At 36.7% G+C, this 22,244-nt stretch overlaps 1 protein-coding gene across 2 annotated transcripts in view; it reads right to left on the bottom strand.

Annotated features, from left to right (window-relative positions):
- LOC147396592 (lipase class 3 family protein) overlaps positions 1–22,244 on the bottom strand; it is a 78,367-nt gene that overhangs the window by 41,055 nt on the left and 15,068 nt on the right. The window contains exons 1-3 of one of the 2 annotated variants that reach the window (XM_086451509.1): positions 21,089–21,166; positions 10,572–10,791; positions 3–103 (exon numbers count right to left, since the gene is read on the bottom strand). In XM_086451509.1, coding sequence (XP_086307635.1) covers positions 3–103; positions 10,572–10,735 — 265 coding nt within the window. In that variant the 5' untranslated portion in view covers positions 10,736–10,791; positions 21,089–21,166. Of the gene's footprint in view, positions 1–2; positions 104–10,571; positions 10,792–21,088; positions 21,167–22,244 lie in introns of those variants that run through there. The other variant, XM_086451508.1, reaches the window with a different exon arrangement.

Genomic DNA, 22,244 nt, shown 5'->3' on the forward strand with positions numbered 1-22,244 from the left:
ACCTGCCAAAAGTTCCAAATGCCCAGTGCCTGATGCACGATATGCAACAAGATCGCCCAATAGTCGTGCCACTGAATAAACCTCATCTTCCTCCAAGACACTCCTAGAAATTTTAAAATAATAATAATAATCCGAAGGTAACAAAAGTTGGAAGACATCATGATGAGGACATCGTGAAGCCATACAAAGTTCACCAAAGGAGACCATTAGAACTTTGGATGGTTAATTTTTTGTTGCATTGGTGTCCAGTCTAGTTAGTTTGGTGTTTAGTTTTGTTAGTATTGGGATTTTTTATATTTGGTGGGCCTTATTGATCTTTTTTATATTATTAGTGGGTGGACCATCACTTCAATTAAATGAGTCACTTCTTTTTATTATTTAAACACGTTTTACGCCCAATAGGGTATTTTGGTCCTTTTATGTTATTCTAATTAGAATATGATTTGAGTTATTATAAGATTAAGCTTTTAATTAGTTTCTCTATCTACCTCTTGCTACATAGGTAAGGGTGTTTCCTTTTATTTTCTTATTTTCTGTTTTCATTGATTTAAACCCATCAAATCTACCCCTATATCCTTAGTTGATCCTTTTTTTGGGTCCCACAAAACAATTTAACTTTGTGAAACCGAAATTCTAACCCTGGATCAGCCCTAATCGTACTTTTTTTTACCATGTTCAAAGTGATTTCAGGAATAAAAATCATTACCAAAGCCCTTGTCTAACCCTCCTAAACAAGAGCGGATTTACAGTGGGGGCTGTGGAGCACTTGCCCTCACAAGAATTTTCTAAGTCTATGGACTAGTGAGCTATTGCGACAGATTTTAGCGGCGGATAAAACAATCTGCCAATATTTCCCCCAAAAAAAGAAAAAATTCCATTCTTAACTGCCCCCACAAATAAAAAATATATATTCACTCTTAGTTGCCCCACAAAAAAATTTCTACTCTTGGTTGCCCCCATATGGGCAAAATCCTAGCTCCGCCCCTGCTCCTAAACCTTTCAAAACCTACCCCAACATCATCCCATAAACCTAAACCCGTCGTACATCAATCCTATGTCTTGTTCCTTTTATTTTAATTGCAAATATTGCTAGAATTTTTTTTTAAAAACATCAAAATGACGTTTTGCTCTTGTGCAAAAGAAACATTGACGGCACCAGTAGAGAGACATTTGGTGCTCAATGTCTCTAAAAATATAGTAGTTAACAGAAGATATGGCCTTGAATAAATTGGAATGGTAAAATGCTAAGTCACGGATTGAGCCTCTTTCACACTACCTATTATTCGTGACCAACCTAAACTTGAACCTTTCTCGACTTTCAGCCAGGTCCTCCAGCTTCTTCGGATGGCCGGACTCAGCCTATTGTTCAAAAAATTGGTGGTCGTGGGTGTGCCTGGCTGTGAAGAGATCCATTTTTCAGCATAGAGTGGTGAGAATAGGCTCTAAGGAATTCGAACTTAGACAGAAGGTGTTTTTCAATATTGTTGGGCTCATTTTCGAGCATTCGCTATCTTGGACAGGTACAATGGACTTTTTCCTAGAAGGGAGTAGATAGCTCTTAAAGATGTTGTCAGAGGTTATTAACGCTCTTGCGGGAAAAACACTAAAGACTAAATTTACCTATTGAAACCATATCAAGGTAGTTAAGCTTGGGACAAACAAAACGGGTGTTTTCCTGAAAATCCTTGACTATGCGGAAAGGAATCAGAGTAGCCCTATTATTTTCTCGGAAGAAGCCAAAAGGTCAAGGTAGAAATCCCTTTTGAAAGGCCTGGAAGATGTCCTAGGTTAGGCGCCAAAGATTCCTTTGTGCAAACCAGTACCCCCTCTAGTTGCTTAGGTTGTTGACCCTCCAATCAAGGATCCCCCTTTAGAGGTTGCACCTGAAGTTAGTGCAAGTTTTGTTGTGTCTATCCCTTTAAGAGATTTTGGTACCTGACCAAATAGTATCCTTTGTGAAGGGACAACTTTTTTCAATTGGCTTTCTTTACAACAAGAAATTTTTGAGAAAATCAAGCTTAGGTTCGATCTAGTTCCTTTGGGGGACGGACATAGGATGTTGTCAGCAAAATCAAAATAAAACTTCAATCGGTTTTTGTCCACTTGTTCGGTCAAGCTAGGAGAGAGCAAGGTAAGCTTTTATTTGTGGTGCACCCTCTCAAATAGCTTATCGGGTCAATGGGAAAGAGGAAACACTTGGATCCAGTGTTGTCAAATGCAATCACATATGCATGGCATATGCGATTTTGGATTTTTGGTTCATTATGCCATGGCACACAAAAGTATGCGGTGGCATATGCGATGGCAAATTGTAATATGCAATGGCATATGCGATCATATATTGTAATATGCGAACGCGTGTTATACTATGCAGTGGCATATACAATATGCGATGGCATGTTACTCCATTAAGCAATGATCTGACTATTGGAACATTAAATCAAGTTCTTTTTAATCTATCTTCTCCTACAACTATCCTTTTTTCACCCCTTATTCATGCATTATTCTAAGCTATTTCTTTTATTCTTTCACTAGCATATATTCTCTTTAAATCTTATTAATTTATTATTTTTAAATATTGAGTTTATGCATTCAAACATAAGATCATAGTATCCAATGATTAAACTATTAAAGCAGAATCCACTTTAATTATCTAGAGCTAGAACTTGATAATTAAAGTAGGTCACCTTCGTATCATGAATAGTTTATACATTATAGACAATTTAGCTTCTTGAATTCTTTTATTCTTGTTACTAAATGACAAAATGTAATCAATTTTATTCAATTAGAAAAATGAGTGTTATCCAAAAACCAAATATATCGTTATAGGTTTGGTTTTATTTTCTTATATTTTTCTGATTTTTTAAACATTTTTCTTTTTTTTTTTTCTTTTTTTTACTATTTTATTATTTATTTTTAAAAAAAAAAAAATTTGTGCAATATGCAAACGCATATGCCATATGCGATTTCACATATGCTATTTGATAACATTGCTTGGATCGACATCTTTGGACTCCCACTACATATTTGGACCTTGGGACATCTTAAGATTTTGTGTAAGCCTCAAGGAGGTTGGCAACAAGAGTGTTCAACGACAATCCAAGGGCAAAAATTGCCAGCTGGGCGAAAGTAGCCTACGGCCACCTTAGCTATTTTGTCACCTTCATCATGGTGGCCTTGGGCTTTGAGCCGAGCTACAAACGGTTGGATAAAGGGAAGGAGGCGGCGCCAGATTTGGGAGTTGTAAATGTGGAGAAGCTTGGGGGGTCAAGAAGGGTTTCAATGCTGGTTTGAAGGGGAGTCTTCGGAGAAGATGGTTGAGCCGATGAAGTTGGCGGAGCAAGTTCCATAACCACTCATCTTTTTTGACCCACAAAATTAAAAAGCCCATGAATCAACGTTTAAGGATAATCTAGCCAATCTCTTAGAAGAGAATCCGACCCAGCTCTAGATTGTCGGTTGTTTGATGTTGCAGATCTTCAAGTAAAAAACTTAGAGCCTTTTTCTCATTCTTGTCAACTCGAGGAGGCCATGTTGTACGACTCTTGTCAAGAAAAGGGTTAGTGTGAAAGGGCTCTTGAGCCTGTGAAAAGGTTTGATGATCAAGATTCGATCTCCTCTAATTTCAAAGAAGATCAGCGTTGGATTCGAATGAGTCCTTTGTGGAAGATTCTCTTGGAGGTCACTCTCTTAGGTTGGCGGTAGAGATCTCTGTTGGTGATAACGTGTTGATCGAAAAGTTTGGAAAAAGTTATGTTAGAAAGGATAGCTTTATGACACGTGTTGGGCATAACAAGAGAGTTAAAAAAGGATGAGTTGGCTCAGTCAAGAAGGGTTGCTCATTGGTTTTCTTTACGCAAGCTCTGAGCAACAAACACATGTCAAAAAATTTTGGAGTTGGGCCAAGCAAGGATTCTTAAGAAGCAGATCAGTTTCAACAAATGTGGGTCGTCTGTTGTCATGGGCCCTGTTAATAATATAGATCTGGACCTATGCCCGTCAAATTGGTCCCTAAGTCACACAACAACCTAGTTGAAGCCCATGAGCCCTTTGTCAAAGGTCTGATATGTTCACCTGGGCTAGGAGATTTGCAAGTTGGGTAGTCCAATTCTTCGCCCATTCAATTAGAGACCTGTGAGGCCTTTTATGAAGGGTTGGACTTGACGAACGGACTGGGAGGGCTGCTTGTTGGAAGACTCTCTTCCATGCCAACTTGCAATCCAATTGAGACTTCAAATTCTTTTGTTGAGCTTGCTGGTGAGGGGTCAAGAGGTTCTAGTAGCTTACTTTCGTTGGTCGATCAGTCAAAAGGGGAAAGGTGGATCATAGAAAATTCAGTGGTCGTTAGTCCTAGTTTTTGGGCAGTTGGAAGCCGAGGACCAATCTTCGAGCAAGGAGGTTGCAACCTTTGTCTCAAGTCATAGGGTGTCGGATTCGTTGTAGTTAGAGGAAGAACCTATTCCAACGGAACTTGGGTCATTTAGTTTTCGAAGCAACTTCAAGGGGACTCTTCTGTGAGCTCTTTCTACAAGCTCTAATTCTCATAAGGGTTTGATCTTTCTCTTGAATCCTCTTTTGGGTGCTAAAAAAAGTTGGTGGTCTTCCTCTTTCGAATTCTCTTCGATTATTACTAAATTTCTTTATATCCCTCTATTTTGGTCCTTTGAAAGTCTTTGTTCTTCCTTAGATTTTATTCATAAGTTTGTAGGGGTAAGGGTCAATGGCCTTCGTGTGTTCTTGCTACTTTTATTTTGCTTTCCAAATCAAAAAGCAATAATCAAGGAACTCCTTGGAAAGTCAAAAGGTATTCAAGAGAGGGTACTAAGTTGGGAGAGCGGCTGGGTTCCTCGAGGCTTCTGTCAACAGTTAATTCTGGGCTCAGTCTTTGGCCCCTAATTGTTTCTAACCCGAAAGGCAGAGTTAAGGAGGGCAGTTTCGATGAAACTAAGGGATTTGCATTAGTCTGGTTCAGATCAGGGATACAAAAGGATGTGGGGGAATCGTCAAAAGGGGGGAGTTTATTTTAGATGAGGTAATAAATGCAAGGAAAAAAGTGTTGGTAATGGAGATGGCCAATTGGCTTTTGAACTATTTGCTGCATATTAAGGTGGTAGTGGGAGTTTCTAGATCTGACAAATTCAGTAAAGAAAAAATTTTGGTGAATTCCGTGTTATGACGGGAGTTCGGTATGTTTTTGCGAAGAGAGGATAAGGTTAGGATCAGTGGTGCCTATAAGGCAAATAGAATTTGCGTGGGTGGTATCCAACAGGATGTGTCGGTTGAACATGACAGCACTCTTAAGTTTGTTTAAGTATCGAAGAGTGTTAGAAAATTCGAATTTTAATCAGTTGAAAAAGGGGGGAGCTAAGGAAGATTTAAAGCGGAAAAAGGGGAAAGGTAAGCACTCTAAGGAAGTGGAAATTTTGGAAAAAGGTGTGAATTGAGTTTCCCTTGAAGACAAGAAGAAGTAGGAGAACTAGGGGCCAATCAGTTTACAATGTTAGTTAAGCTTCTTTCATGGAATGTTATGGGGTTGGATAATCATCATAAGAAGGCCTCAATGAAACAAATTGTAAGGTACCAAAATCCCATATCGTGATCCTTCAAGAGTCAAAGTTAGAGACAGTTTGTGATGCGGTCATCTCCGATGTGGGGGGAGCACGATAAGTTGGCTTGTTCCTCCAACAATTAGTTTTTCTGGAGGAATTATCTTGTTGGGGGATACTAGATTCGTGTCAATGAGAGAGCACTTGATTGGGGCCTTTTCAGTTTCCATCTTATCTAATTGTGAGGGGTCTGATGAGATTCAGGTTTTAATAGGCCTTTATGGCCCAACTAAATCGTGGGAGCATGACCATTTTTGGGAAGAATTAGAGGATGTGACAGCCTATTGGGATAGTCCTTGGTGTGTGGGAGGAGATTTCAATGCCATTAGGTTTGCTTTTGAAAACAAGGAGGGCGTACTTGTGTCTCAAGTTTAAGAAAGTTTGTTGAATTTGTGAATAGGAAAATTTTGATTGACTTACCTATGCAATGCGACCATTTTACTTGGTCTAACAACCACGCTATTCCAACTTTGTCCAGATTAGATAGGGTTCTTGTGAGCCCCAACTAGGAGGATTTTTTTGCTCCATCATTCAATCGGCTATCCCAAGGCCAGTTTCAGATCATTCTCTTATCTTATTGGAAGTAGGAGTTGACTTGAGGCGTCAAATCCCTTTCACTTCGAAAATGTGCTAAAGCATTAAGGTTTTATCAAGTTGGCAAGTTCTTGGTGGAATTGTTTAGAAGTTACAGGAAGACCTGGGACAATTTTTAGGAAAAAGTTGAAGGAGTTAAAGGAAAAGTTGAAAGTGTAGAATGTGGATTGTTTCGAGAAAATTGAGGTTAAGAAAAAAACTTTGTTCGAGGAAATCGATGCATTCGATAAAGGAGGAGAGGAGGTGGGAGAGATCTCTTAGGACAAAAGAACAAATCATCTTAATTTGAAAATTTAAAATTCAAAATGTAGTTCTACTGGAAGAAATTTGCTAGAAACAAAGGGCAAAAATGAGATGGCTGAAGGAAGGGGATAATAACACTAAGTTTTTTCATCGTGTGGCTACCTCCCATAATAGGGGAAATTTCATTGGGAAAATTAAGGTCGGGAACAAATTGTTAGAGGATGAAGAAAGAGTAAGGGACACTATCTTGGAATTTTATCAGAATCTGTATTTGGAGAATTGTGAGGAGAGACCCCTTTTGAATAATTTGGGTTTCAATTCAATCTTGTTGAGCAATAAAGAGTGGTTGAAAATACCCTTTTGTGAAGATGGGGTCATCAAAGCAATTGGTAGCATGTGCAGTGACAAGGCTCCTGGCCCAGATGGTTTTTCAATGGCGTTCGACAAGTTTTGTTGGGACGTGGTAAAAGGGATTTGATGTTGGCCATTAAAGACTTTTATGAGTGTGTTTTGGATCACGAGTCTAATACAACTTTCATAACTTTGATCCCGAAAAAAGAGGGCGGAGGAGTAGGGGGACTTTAGGCCGATTAGCTTGGTAACTTATGTTTATAAGATCCTTGCTTTGAGGTTAAATTGGTGATTCACAAGATAATCGATAAGGACCAAGGGGCTTTCACCAAAGGGAGAAAAATCTTAGATGGTGTTTTGATTGCAAATGAATGCATTGACTTTATGAAGAGATCAGGAAGGCTAGGCCTAGTTTGCACAGTGCACATTAAAAAAACTTTTGACCACGTCAATTGGAACTTTCTTTGCTACCTTTTACAATGTATAGGATTTGATGGGAAATGGATCTCTTGGATGAGCAAATGTGTGTCTATGGCATCCTTTTCTATTTTGGTTAATGGGGAGTCTGGCTGGCTTTTTCAGGAGCTTTAGAGGTTTGAGACAAGGTGATCCGTTTTTCCTTTTTGTCTTCAATATTGTGATAGAAACGCTAGGTAGGATGTTTATTCATGCTTCTTTGGTGGGGGCATTGTCTGGGTTCGGAGTCTCCATGGATGAGCCGAAAGTAACTCATCTCCAATCCATAGATGATACTCTAGTCTTCCTTGACGACGACCCGAGCCGAATGTGTTTTCTTAAGGGGCTTTTATGCTGGTTTGAGGTGGTGTCAAGTCTTTCCATCAACTTGATGAAGACCAAGATTTATCCCATTGGAAAGGTACCTAATATTTAGGCGTTGGCAGAATTTTTGGGGTGCCAAGTCAGTTCTCTGCACAGCTCTTACATAGGTCTTCTCCTAGTAACGTCGTATAGATCTGCCTTAGTGTGGGAGTTCTTGGTGGAGAAAGTGGGGATGAGGTTTGGCTTGTAGAAAAAAAAATACCTTTCAAAGGGTGGGAAGTTGACCTTGATTAGGAGTACTTTGTCCAACATGCCGACACACTTTTTATCGCTGCTCTCAATGCCTAAAAAGATTGAATCTCAATTTAAAAAGCTGATCAGAGACTTTCTTTGGAATGATAAAGTTGGCAATCGTGGTATTCGGAGGCTAAGGTCCGTGAACAGAGCGTTGTTGGGAAAGTGGTGTTGACATTTCAAAGTTGGAAAAGAGGAGCTTTGGAGGAAGATTGTCGCCACAAAGTTTGGAGAGGATCCGTTGGGTTGGGAGTGTAAGCCAAGTAGTCTTCCCTATGGTTGTGGAGTTACAGAAGTATTTCTAGCCTAGGTGTAGCATTGGGGGAGCACATCCATTACAAGCTAGGGAGGGGAGACTGCACTCGCTTTTGGGAGGATTGTTGATGTAATAAGATTCCCTTACAAGTTTTGTTCCCTGGTTTGTATTCGTTGTCCATGAGGAAATGAATGCATGTCTTTGCCTTCTTGGTTCCTAACAAGAGGGGCGAGTCTTGGGACCTTGGTCTTAGAAGAAGACTGAACGATTAGGAGATCGGGGACGTAGTCTTTATCTTGGATTTACTAGCCTCCTTGGATCCTTCATTGGACATGCCAAATCGCAAGATTTGGAGAAGAAGTGGGGATGGCCGTTTTTCTGTTAATTACTTGGTTCTCGAAGGATATCAAGATTTTTGTTTCCCCTCCTCTATGTGGGGATCCAAAGTGCCTACAAAAGTGTCCTTCATGTGATCACCGGCTTTGAATAAACTTCCAACTGTCGATCTTCTTAAGCATAAGGTTCTTGTCTTGGTTAATTATTGTTGCATGTGTAAAATGAGTGGGGAGTTAGTGGAGCATATTCTTATCCATTGTGCGGTGACCTTTAGTGTTTGGGCCTATTTCTTCTCGTTGTTTAAGGTGTCTTGGTGTTACCATTGCTTGGTCATTTCGCTCCTTTTCGGTTGGAAGTCCCCTTCTTTTTCTGGCAGATTGAAGATCCTGTGGAAGTGAACTCCCTTCACAATTTGTTGGGGCTTGTGGAAAGAGGAAACATGAGTACATTTGATGGGAATGAAAGCACTTCACAAGAGTTAGTTTTCAGCATTTTTGGCTTGTTGGTTTGTTGTTCTAAGCAGTTTAAGGAGTTTAAGGGTTTGTTATTTGAAGATTACTGTTTAAATGGGAAAATGTACTTAGGGAGTGATCGCTTTCTTCGTTTTCTTTGAGGACTCCTTGTCCTCTTATCAATAAAATTTTCACTTATGAAATAAAAACACCAAAATGTACATTGTTGTCCAATATAATCAAAATTGATACGTATTGATTACATCTTTGGACCTTGACAATCCTTGAATCCCTTGATTTTTTTTTTTCTTTATTTTTTCTGTTTTGGTAACACTAAACTGAGCAGATTCATCTTCTCCCCTTGTTCTTATTTTTTTTTTATCAATCCCTATTAAACAACCACTTGATCAAACCCTAATCCCTTGTTATTACCTCATCTACAACCCTTAACATCATACCAAACCTCTACACCACCTTTAGTACCCAGTTGAACCTCACCTGCAGGCCTTCTACTATTGTTGAATCAAATTTTAAAACAACTTTATTAGCAGTCGAGCCCTGACCAGTCATCTAAACATCAACTGAATCTACCCCGGCACTTCTTCCCAGTCAACCTAACATATTTCAGCCTAGTATTTACCCATATTCAGCCCTAATCACTCCAGTCAAACCCCATTCTGCCCAAAATCTCTGAACAGCACCCTCTTTACCACTAAACCTGTGCACTACATCTTCCCCCAGCCCCTAATCATCAGTCTAAACAACCTTAAACCCAAATCTCCAAACCACATCCCTCCATAGTTCCTATATCCTTAAACTAAATCTGACCTTTAGCCCATGCACCTGCCTGAAACCCTTTTTAGACCCAATTTCATTCTTTCTATTAACTAACCAATTGAAAATAATAGTTACTGGAAATTGTATGCAGTTTTGAGATACATTCAAATTATTTTATTGCATTTACAACTTCTCAACAAAACCTTTGAGCCTAACCTTCCCTCAAATCCTCAATTAGACTAAGAGAGTTCCAAATTGAGTGATGGTTGGAACTTGAGCAAGCAGAAGGCCAATATTCCATTAGTATTCCTCCCTTTAAACACATTAAAGGCTTATTATATTGCGGGATTATGATTGCCTTTGAATTTGATTTAATTGCTTACTAGGTTTTCTAAAATTTGTGGTTAAATGAGTATTAGTTAATGCTCTTAATTACTTCCAATAATTTATCCTTGATCTCAGACCCATCATTCTAGGTTAGGCATCACCGTCGTGCATCAAAAGAATAATCGAGTTTTTGAAGGGAATGAGAATTCAATCAATGATGTCATCATTAACGTTATGGTTTACTTATTCCTTTGGTGTAAAGCATTTGAAGAATTCAGAGGAGTCTTTTTTGAGGACTTGTTTAGGTGGGATCAGGGAGTTTCCATAAGTTTATAGGTTCTGATTCTTTTGGTTTTCTATATTGTGTGTATTGCTTGTGTTTTTCCTGATAGTTTTCTCTTTGAATTTTGTAGCTTGTATTGTAGGTAGGTAGATTGACCTCTTGTTTCAATAAATTGTCAACTTAACAACCAAAAAAAGAAAAAAGAAAAAAAAAAAGGACTGCTAAGGTTAAAAGAGAGAATGTAGATCAAACAAATGACGGTAGAAACTTACAAGTATTTTACGCGTCCAAGGCAACATAAGGCTTCCCGAATTCCATGATCAAATACCTCTCGGTAATGAGCCTTCCACGCACTGTCATGAGTTGCATAAAAAGACCTCCACCTTAACACATCAGATCCGGTAATGCATTGCATGACAACCAGAAACCAAACCATGACGATAAAAAGGATCAGTAAACGTTGCTCCCATCCATTACCATTTGGGTCCAGCCCTGAATCAGAGAACATGGTTAGAGAAATTTTTAAGTTCATAGAACTGGCAATAGAAAAAGAGAGCTTCTAGTGCCATACCAACTTTTACTAACGACACCACAAGATGTGTGCTAATTCTTGGTGATTTACATATGAATTGGGGTGGCATTAGCAAAAGTTAGTGTGGCAATAGAATCTCTATAGAAAAAACAAGATCGATCAACTGTGAACAGTAAAGAGAACATTTTCTCATGCTAATGCACAGAAATGCCAACACCAACCAGAAAAAGATAATTTTCAAGGGTAAGACCTTGGGGTCTGTGATGGGAACAGAAGTTTCACATCTTGCATCAAATACCACATCTTGACCAACCAGCAAATCAATCAGGACCAATCAAGTAGTGGACCAACTCTTTTATGGGTAATAAGCCTGTAGCCCAAAAGAATATCAAGTTGGATAATCTTGACTATCCTATAAAAAGTTAGAATTTGGACGACAAAAACATGGCTATGGTCTGTAGAAAATCCCATCCTCGAGATGGTTAAGTCTTCTGATTGTCTGATTTTTGGGCGAGGCCAGAGGTTGACAGCCATAAAAGAGGTGGTCCACCAACTGAGTAATCTGAACAGATAATCCAGGTCACTCAATAAGTTTTGTCTGTCACAAACAATGTCTCAACTCATGTGTCTGCAACTTTTGTTGTCCCATTTTATTTCTTTTGATCGATAAAGATGATTTTATTAAGAGAAAGAAAACAAGGAGATCGAGAAGACCCACCCAATACAAAGAAAGAAAGAGAAACTATCAAAATTTTAGGAAGTAGTTAGGATGTTTATTTTTTGAAATTAGTATTTCAAATTTTAAATCTTAGTTAAGCAGTTTGCTCATTTTTTACATAATTAGTTGTTCCTTTTTTATAGCAAAATTAGTTCCAGAACTGGTACTACTGATTTGCTATAAATCTATGTATTAGTTCATTATTTTTTTAAGTAGAATAATTATTTCTTCTTCGTAAAAGTTACATGGTATCAAAGCCTTGTGCTCTAAATCTGATTTTCCATGGCGAAGACGGTGATGACCGGCGCAGCGAAAAACCCTACTGCCTCGACAGATTCCTCCGTAATCACCCAATCGACGACATCAACATCATTTGGCGAATCTCTCTCCTAGATTTCTAACCTGCAACTCATATTTCACAAACTCGATGGGAAAAATTATCTCAAATGGGTGCAATCTATGAAATTGGCGATCGATGGAAGGGGTAAATTGGGACATCTAACAGGCGAAGTAACACAACCTGCAGCGACTAACCCATACCTAAAAAAATGGTGATCTGAAAATTCTCTTGTCATTGCATGTCTCATCTATTCGATGGAGCCAGCAATTGGGAGGTCCTACTTGTTCTTACCGACAGCCAAAGAAGTTTGGGAGGCCGTGCGAGATTGTTATTCTGATTTGGAGAATTCATCACAGATTTTCGATTTGAAGACACAACTCTTGCAATCAAAGCAAGGTGATCGTGAAGTTACCATTTATTACAACAAAATGATCACTTTATGGTAGGAATTGGATCGATGTTACGATGATGATTGGGAAAAACCCAATGATTGTGCTCGTTACAAAAAGAGGGAAGAAAATGATCGTGTGTATATGTTACTTTCTGGTCTAAATCGCAGTTTGGATGAGGTTAGAGGGAGAATTCTTGGCCGGAAACCTTTGCCCTCAATCCGTGAGGTGTTTTCTAAAGTTCGCCGTGAGGAATCCCAACGAAGGCTAATGCTACAAAACCCAAAGCCAAGTCCAAACAATGAGCTAGAGGGTTCGGCTCTCGTGTCTAGAGGATTGGATTCCGAAGGTGACAAAAGGAAGAAGTCGTAGTGCGAACACTGTAGAAAGCCATGGCACACGAAGGATACCTGCTGGAAACGTCACGATAAATCACCAAACTGGAAGAAGAAGAATAGTGGAGAAGGACGTGCATTCCAGGCTACAACTAAGTATTCTCAAGAGCATCAAGTCGATTCGGAAATGGTCCCGTTCACAAATGAGCAATTAGAGCAACTACACAAACTATTTCAATCTCCAAAATCATCTGTAACTTCTTCTTGCTTTTTAGCTCAAAAAGGTAACTCTTTTATTTCAACCTTCCTTAGTATCTTCCCAAATTTTGTAAATCCTTAGATCATCAATTCTGGAGCTACTGATCGTAAGACCGGTTGCTCAAAACTTTTTTCCTCTTATAGTCCTTGTGTAGCCAATAGAAAGGTCAAAATTGCAGATGGTTCCCTTTCTGCTATAGCTGGAACCGGATCTGTTCAACTCTCTTCTTCCTTAATTCTTCATAATGTTCTTCATGTTCCGAACCTTTCTTGTAATTTATTGTCTATTAGTAAAATCACCCTTGATCACAAATGTCGTGTTAATTTTTTTCTATCATTTTGTGAGTTTCAGGATTTGAGTTCGGGGATGACGATTGGCAGTGCTAGGGAGTGTGCTAGACTCTACGAGCCTGTTTGGATTGACTTCTCTAAGTGCTTCTAACTCTTGTGAGAAGTCAGAAGCACTTACTCTATTGTTTGGACATCTGATGCTTTGAAAGAGCAACTTTTTAAAAGAGTTAAAATAATACTTTTATGAGAAGTATCGAAATTGATACTTCTCAATTTCGTTTTTGCGGAGAACAGTTTTTCCGTCAAAATTTTATGTACGATTCCAATTTTACCCTCTTTTTTATCATTTTTTTTTTCTTCTCAACCTAACGAAGCGTAAAACTGACGACTCCACACGAAGCGTAAATAAGATGGACTCCGCAGTCCACACTTCTTTGCGAAGCAGATTCAGAGGAGACTCCACAATCCACACTTCTTCGCGAAGCAGATTGAGAGGGGACTCGTTCGACAGAACCCTCATAGAGTTGAGTGATCTCTCTCACTCCGACTGTCTTCTCCCTTGGGCGACTACGGTGGGTATTCTCCATCAACGGAAACCTCAACAGAACCCTCAACGGTGGCGATATCTAACTGATTTTTGAAACCCTCGACTGAACCTCAATGGAGAGAGGTAACCCTCATCTGAACTTTCTTTTTCTAAGAGTTCTTTTTATGCTCTTTTTGATTTTTTTTTTCCACTTTGAAATTCTCGACTAAACCTCGACAGAGAGAGGTAACCCTCATCTGTTCTTCAATGAATTGAGTCCAAATTTCTTCTGTAACTGATTTGTCCACTGAACCTCGACAAAGGGAGGTAACCATCATTTGAACTTATTTGAAATTCTCGACTGAACCTCAACAGAGAGGGTTAACTTTCTGTTTTGTAAAAAGTTGAAACATCTTGAAATCTATCTATTCTTCAATGAATTGAGTCCAATTTTGTATCTATCAATTGGGTATTTCTTCTATAACTTATTCTCTAACCATTCTTGAACAGTTTTAAGGATTGTGTTTTGTAGTTTTTGGTTTGGGGTTTAGCTTGGAATCAGATTCATTGGTTTGGTTTCTTTGATTTCCAATCCCCTTTTGTTGATGGAAATCTTCCTATTTTTGTAATTTTGAAAACTAATCAACGAGGAATTGCAATTTTATTGTTTTTTTTTTGTCTAAAATGACCCTGATTATATTAATTTTAAATGGAAAAAAGGAGGCATTTGTGGGATCCAAAATTTGGTGTTAGACCACTTCTACTCCACCTTCTCTCATTATAATAGTAAAGATGTTCATCATGTGTGGGTACATTCTCTCAAAGTATCTATCCTAAATTGTGGATGAAATGTTGATTGGAGGGTAAAACATATTGGGCTGTGTTCCCAACTTAGTTAGAAGCCCAGGGCGAAAGTGTGTCACGTAGTCACCATTTCTATTTTATAGGAACAAGTCACCGTATTGGTCCTGATTCTTAATATATTATCTTACAACAGATGTTGCAATCTTAAGTAAACCAACACAGAAAATGTATCTTATTATCTTTCAAAGCCACCAATATGAACCCAACACCTTGGATTCGAATGTGCTTGATCACTAAGTAATGCATGGAGATACTGACACAATGAGCATTTAGGGCTTGTTTTGTTTTTTTTTTGTGAATTTTTTTTTTTTTAAATAAATGTTTTGAGTTGAAGTTGTAGTTCATTACTTGCATGTTTGAGCTGGTATGTTGTGTAACTAATTAGAGTGGTTGAATATTGTTTGCTCATAGATGAGATTGAATTTACTTATTTATTTATTTAATTTTTGGTTGAGTTGAGTCAATCTGAAACCTCCTTTGGGAATTTCAGCAAAGGTTTTGGTTTTAAAGATGAAATGCAAACATCTATTTTGAGTGATTTGAATCTTGTAATGAGACTCGTGAGATCGGAGTTGTCCTTCCAAGTCCATAACCCTTACAAATGCCCTTCAAATAAGAAATGTTGGTTATGGAGACTTCTAAATCATATAGATTTAGAAGTTTTCCAATGATTCTTGATTCAATCTAATCCTTAATTGTCCTAAATGAAGATTGCTTGATGAATTGGGTCAGGATTCAATACCAAGCAATGGCTAGAATGCACCAAATTTAACCCTTGATCTCAAGGTTGCATTGCGATATATCAACAAACCAAGGTATGGCTCTAAGCCTATATTATTTAGCCAAAGATTAGTGAAAAACAAACCAAAAATATATATAAAATGGAGAAAAACTTTTTAAACTGTAAACTACTAGCATTAATATATAATCTCAAGTACATAACTGTGACATGAGATCCTATAATGGATGCATTCACCTATATCATATATGCAAATAAAGCTAATTCAAATGCAAGTTGATAATCATTAATTGGAAGTCTTAGTGCTTAAACATATTATTGTTGAATTTCTTTAAGAGAGTTACTATTGCAACACCAACTTTTACTAACACCACACCAACTGTGTGTAGTTCTTTTGGTGTTATGTACGAATTGGTGAGGCATTAGTAAAAGTTGTTTGTTAGCATATTTGGGTGATGTAGATTATTAACTCTCTTCTTTTTTGGTTAAAGAATCTATGGGTGATGTATAAAATCTTGAAGTTTTTTTTTGTTTCTTGCAATTATAATTTCTATTGTAGTCTGTGGTGGATTAGGTTACACAGAATCCATTTTTAACTAGTTTCCTCATCCCCAGGTGTGCTTGATTTTTTTCATTGTGGCTTTTGAAGATAAAATTTCATGATTTGCTCATGTTGGAAATCATCTAATGTTTTGGGATGAATTTATGTTAAAATTAGTCTCATGTTCATTCGAGGTTGTGTTTTAGGCTTTGATGACATACTGGGGTGTTTGAATTGATAATATTTATATGAACTGTTGCGTGGATGTTAGATTGTGTATTATGCAGGTATTTTTTTATCAGAAAAATTTCATACGTCCATTTTTAAGAGGAGATGCTGCCGAAATTTCAATAGAATTATAAAATTTATAAATTTATTTAAATTGAAAATAATTATTTTTATAATTTTTTAATATAATTTTATTATATTTATATATATATTTAATGTAATTATATATTTATTAAGGTATTCTGATTATTTTTTGTGCATTCTAGGTGCATTATCAACATTAAAGGTATTCTTTCTCTCTCTCTATTATATTTCTATTTGCTAGATTTAGGATTTTTTATGAGCCTTATCCTAATTGTAAACAATCTTAAGAGTACGTAATACAAGTCTTACATCAGACATACATGATTTATTTATGTTTTTTTTCTAACACATGATTAATTTTTTTTTTTAATATTTATTTTTTTTTTTTTCACATATTTGTTTGTTTTCATTTTAAGATGCCTTGTGAAACAATAAATATGAACAAGGACAAACAAGTTGCAACACAAAATGACAAGGGTAAAGCAAATTGGAATCCGTATTTACATAAGACCTTTGTTGAACTATGTGTTGAAGCAATCGCGCAAGGTCATAGGAATGGGCCAACTTTAGATAGGTTAGGATGGAAGTTTGTTCAAAATGAATTTTTCAAGAAAACAGGATTTAAATTCGAACAAAAATAATTCAAAAATCATTGGAACAAAACAAAATTAGATTGGAAGGCTTGGTCCAATCTAATGTGTAACTGGAATCAGTTGGAACGGCTATTCTATCATCATGAGCGATGAATGGTGGATTGAACGAGAAATGATAATACATATTTTTTAATATATTTAATTTCACTTATTTATGAATATATCAATAAATATCTATTAATAATATTCATCATTTTTTTTATAACAACATTCTGGAGATAATAAATTTCGTTATAAGGCATTAGAGCACAGAGATGAGTTGGACAAGTCATTTGGTGGTACTACAGCTACCGGATCTCGTGTTCGATCTTCTGCAATGACAAACATGACGAATGAGTCAATTGCTGATGATGATGATACCCCTGCATACATTCCAGCGACACAAGAAAAAATATTTCAAACTCACCCCGATGATGATATTGATGAGTCACCAAGTTCAAGACCATCACAGAGAAGGTCGTCAATAAGTGAGGATTCTAGATCAAAACGCAAAAAGAGAGGAAAATCTGATTTATTTGAGGTTGAATTCAACCGTTTGGTAGATATTTTCCAATCAAAAATTCATAGGGATGAACTTTCAAATGAGCAAAAAAAGCTTACTCCCGGTGAATGTTTGCCACTTCTTAATGAATTAGTGGATGAGATTCCTATAGGTAGTGATCGATATTGTTATGCGGTATCCAAGTTCATGGAGAGTGTAGATTTTAGGAATACCTTCTATAACTTGTCGACAAATGATGCTCGTCTATTGTACCTTAATTTTGAATACCGTCGTTATCGTGGTGATCACTAGAGGGTAGCATAGTTTTTTTTTATGGGTCGGTCTTTTATGAACCCTTTTTTTGTGGATTATGTGGTTAGTAAAAGAAAGTTTGTTTCATGGATTATGACTTGGATTTATTCTGTATGGATTATGTTTCTATTTATTTTTGGTTTGTGGATTGTTGATTATGTCTTATGGATTATGAATTATAGATTATGGTTTGGTTGTTAAAAATGTTTGTTTTAATATTTTATGTGATTGTTTATAGATTGATATATTTATGTGATTGTTAATATGAAATATTAAATAATATTTTGTATTAATAATGCAAACAGAAACAATATGGATTATTCAGATTCAGACGATGAGATTATACGTATGATTGCACTTGCTGCAGCAAATCATTATCGAACAGCTCGTAAAAATAAATTAATTCGACAACCCAAGACTAATTGTAATTTTACTAGACAAAATTATATGAACTATGTTTTGTCTGGGAATAATGCAATATGTCATGAACAATTTCGGATGGAGAAATATGTATTTGAGAAATTATGCAATACTTTACACGAAGAGGTGGGTCTCGAAAGAACAAGGAACGTTTCTTTGGAAGTATCCTTAGGAATGTTCTTAAAGATATTGGGACAAAATGAGGGCATACGAAGTGTTGGTGATCGATTTCAACGTTCTGAAGAAACCGAGTAGAAACTTTCATAGAATCTTAAAAGCTGTCCTTGAATTGTGCAAAACTCTCATTGTGTCTCGTTCTTTGGATGAGATCCCTCCTCAAATTCGCACAAATCGAAGATTCTGGTCTTTCTTTAAGGTAATTTTAAAGTTAAATTCAAAAAAATTATAATGTTTAATCTTTAATATAAAATTTCTTTCTATATAAAGGATTGTGTGGGAGCGATTGACGGTACTCATATTGGGGCATGAGTTCCAATAGCGGATCAACTTCAATATTTAGGTCGAAAGGGTATAATGCAAAATGTAATGGCTGTATGCTCTTTCGATATGTTCTTCACATATGTAGTTGCTGTTTGGGAGGGACAAGCAAATGACGCGAACGTGTTCTTAAAAACCATAAATAATCCCAATTCAGGATTTCCTCACCCTCCGTTAGGTTGGTATTTAAAATTTTACTTACAAGTACATTCAATTATACGTTATATATATAAAATAATGAAATTTGTAGGCAAATATTACTTGATTGACTCTGACTATCCATTGATGGATGGGTATATAACACCATATAAGGGTGTCTATTACCATTTACAAGACTTTCGACGAGGTGCATGGCAGAAAGAAAAGAAAGAGTTATTTAACCATCTTCATTCCTCATTGCGCAATGTTATAGAGAGGTGTTTTGGGGTATTAAAGGCAAGATGGACAATTCTTAGGGACATGCACACATACTCCATTGATACTCAAAGGGACATCGTCATTGTTTGCATGGGACTACACAATTTCATTCGAAATGAAGCTTTGGCAGATGTTGAGTTTGCTATATACGAAGAATTAGATTATATAGATGAAGCCGTCCCTAGGAGTGTAGATGAGCCTGGACCCTCGAGACGTTCACAACAGGAAGGACATAGAAAAATGGAACGTAGAAGAAAAGTCATAACTGAAGCTATAAAAGAAGCTTATGATCGACATGATATAATTATATAATTTTATGATTTAAAAGTTACTATTAACTGAATAAATTATATTTTTAGGTAAATTTAATATGTTTCTACTATATGAACATCTTTGTTTATTGGTATAACGTTCACATATAAATTTTGTTTATGAATGTTTTCTTTTCATTTTACATATGTTGGTGTGATTATCACATATGGTTTTATATATGATGATACAAGTTTTATTATATGATAGTTGTCATCTTTTTATACAGGTTTTATTTTTCATATGTCCAATATTTAGGGAAGGTTCTGTCGAATTTTTAAAAAAATAATAATAAGTATATTTTGAGTATAAAATGATGTTATAATGTTTTTATTTAATAAAAATAGTGACTGGTACTTTTTTGAGCATATGTTGTTGAGTTATAACGTTAAAAACAGTAATTATTACATATAAGGACATTCTAGTCATTTTAACAGAATCCAAAATAATTTCCTAACACAAAACTCTGTAAGAAGTACTTCTGGCAGTACTTCTCAAATCCTGCATCCAAACGTACAACACGTATCCAGCTACTTCAGACAGTACTTCAGAAAATACTTCTGAAAGTACTTATGTTTTAAGTACTTCTGGCTCCTGTATCCACACGAGCCCTACTTTTTTGAAGATGGGCCCAACTCGAGTAGACTAAACATTAGTATTTATTTTAATCCTGTTTCTGATTCCTAAGATAATGAAATAATGTTATGGCATTATAGATTAAGCCATCCAAGTTTTTAATATTTAAAGTATTTGTTTCCGACTCTTTTCAAAAATAAAAGTCCATCTTTTTTTGAATGTGAGATTTGTCAACTTGCTAAACACCATCGTAATTCTTTTTCTCCCCAATCTCACAAAGCGTCAAGTCATTTACAATTATCCATAGTGATGTTTGGGGACCTTATCGGGTGTCTACAAATTTTGGAAAAAGATGGTTTGTCACATTTATTGAAGATCATACATGGTTAACTTGGATTTATTTAATCAGGGAAAAATCTAATGTAGAAGCGGTTTTTAAAATTTTTTACGCCATGGTGCAATATCAATTTCGTGAAACAATTCAAATATTTAGTTGTGATAATGGCAAAGAGTACTTTAACAAAGTTTTGGGGAATTTTTTCTTAGAAAAAGGAATTGTTCATCAAAGCTCTTGTAATGATACTCCTCAACAAAATGGACTCGCTGAAAGGAAAAACAAACACCTATTAGAAGTAGCTCGGGCATTGCTTTTCACAACTAAGGTACCTAAATATCTTTGGGGCAAGGCTATTCTCACTGCAACCTATCTTATAAACCGAATGCCTAGTAAGGTTTTAAACTTTGAAACTCCGTTGGATTTTTTCCATAAGTTTTATCCTAATAATAGGCTCTAATCAAATTTGCCTCTAAAGATATTTGGATGCACTGCTTTAGTTCACATTCATGATCATAACCGAGGAAAACTTGAACCTCAAGCTCGAAAATTTGTTTTTGTTGGATAGGCCTCTAATCAAAAGGGATACAATTGTTTTGACCCGGTTACTAAAAAATTGTGTCACCATGGATATAACTTTTTTTGAACAAAATTCGTTTTTTAATACTCATCTTCAGGAGAGGAGAAAAAATGAAGATTTGGATGTATATTTCCAACTCGAAGATGTGTCGATTGATCATTCCCTTGCACCCATAGCCAAGTTGACCAGTCTCCTGCACCCTTTGCCGAAGTTGAGAACCCAAACATTATTGTACCAGATTTTTGTAAATTAAGTTCTTTAAATAATGAAAATACAGGCCCATCCTTAATGCCATCACATGAAAGTCATGAATCCAATGAATCAAATATGGAGAAAACAAGCACCAAGAACACAGGGATAATACCTTTTGATATTGTTTACTCGCGAAGGAATACAACTCAAGGAGAAGAGTCGGTTGATCTGAGTCCACAAATCCTCCAGGTAATGCTTTCTCTAAACCTGCACAATCAGTTCCATCTACTTTAGGTACTTATCTTAGGTTTGAGTCTAGTGAGTCCATTGATTCCAATATTCCTATTACTGTTCGAAAAGGTGTAAGATCATGTACCAAACATCCATTGTCCAACTATGTGTTATATGAAAATCTCTCACCCAATTTTCGTGTTTTTACCTCACAAGTGTCTTGTATGGAGATTCCTAAAAAATGTGCAGGATGCTCTAAAGGTTCCCGAGTGGAAAGAAGCTGTTTTTTAGGAAATCAAGGCTCTTGAGAAAAATCAGACATAGGAGATGGTGGACTAGCCTAGAAGAAAGACAATTGTGGGGTGTAAATGGGTGTTCACAGTTAAATACAAGTCAAATGGATCACTTGGAAGGTATAAAACTAGGTTGGTTGCTAAGGGATTTACTCAGACCTATGGCATTGACTACCTAGAAACATTTGCACCTGTAGCAAAGTTAAATATTGTGAGAGTTCTCCTGTCACTTACAGCAAATCTTGATTGGCCCCTGCAGTAATTAGATGTGAAAAATGTCTTCCTTAATGGAGACTTGGAGGAAGAGGTATATATGGATGCACCCCCGGGCTTCGATGGGAAATTTGATTCGAAGGTGTGCAAACTAAAGAAATCCTTGTATGGGTTGAAACAGTCACCAAGGGCCTGGTTTGAGAGGTTTTCTCAGTTTGTTAAAAGCCAAGGGTACACTCATGGACAGACTGATCACACCATGTTTGTAAGACACTCACAGGATGGAAAGATAGCTGTGTTAATTGGTTATGTAGATGACATAATCCTCACTGGGGATGATTTGCTTGAGATGAACCGATTAAAGAAGTCTCTTGCATCAGAGTTCGAGATCAAGGATTTTGGGTCTCTAAGATACTTTCTCGAGATAGAGATAGCTCGGTCAAGGAAGGGAATTGTTGTTTCACAACGGAAGTATGTTCTTGATCTACTTAAAGAGACCGGAATGAGTGGTTGTAGACCAGCAGACACCCCAATTGATCCCAATCAGAAACTTGGAGATAATAAAGAAGGTGATCCTTTAGATACATCTTA

This window comes from Akebia trifoliata, chromosome 8 (assembly GCF_017979445.1).
Source record: "Akebia trifoliata isolate Shusen 1 chromosome 8, ASM1797944v1, whole genome shotgun sequence".
Lineage (NCBI taxonomy): Eukaryota > Viridiplantae > Streptophyta > Magnoliopsida > Ranunculales > Lardizabalaceae > Akebia > Akebia trifoliata.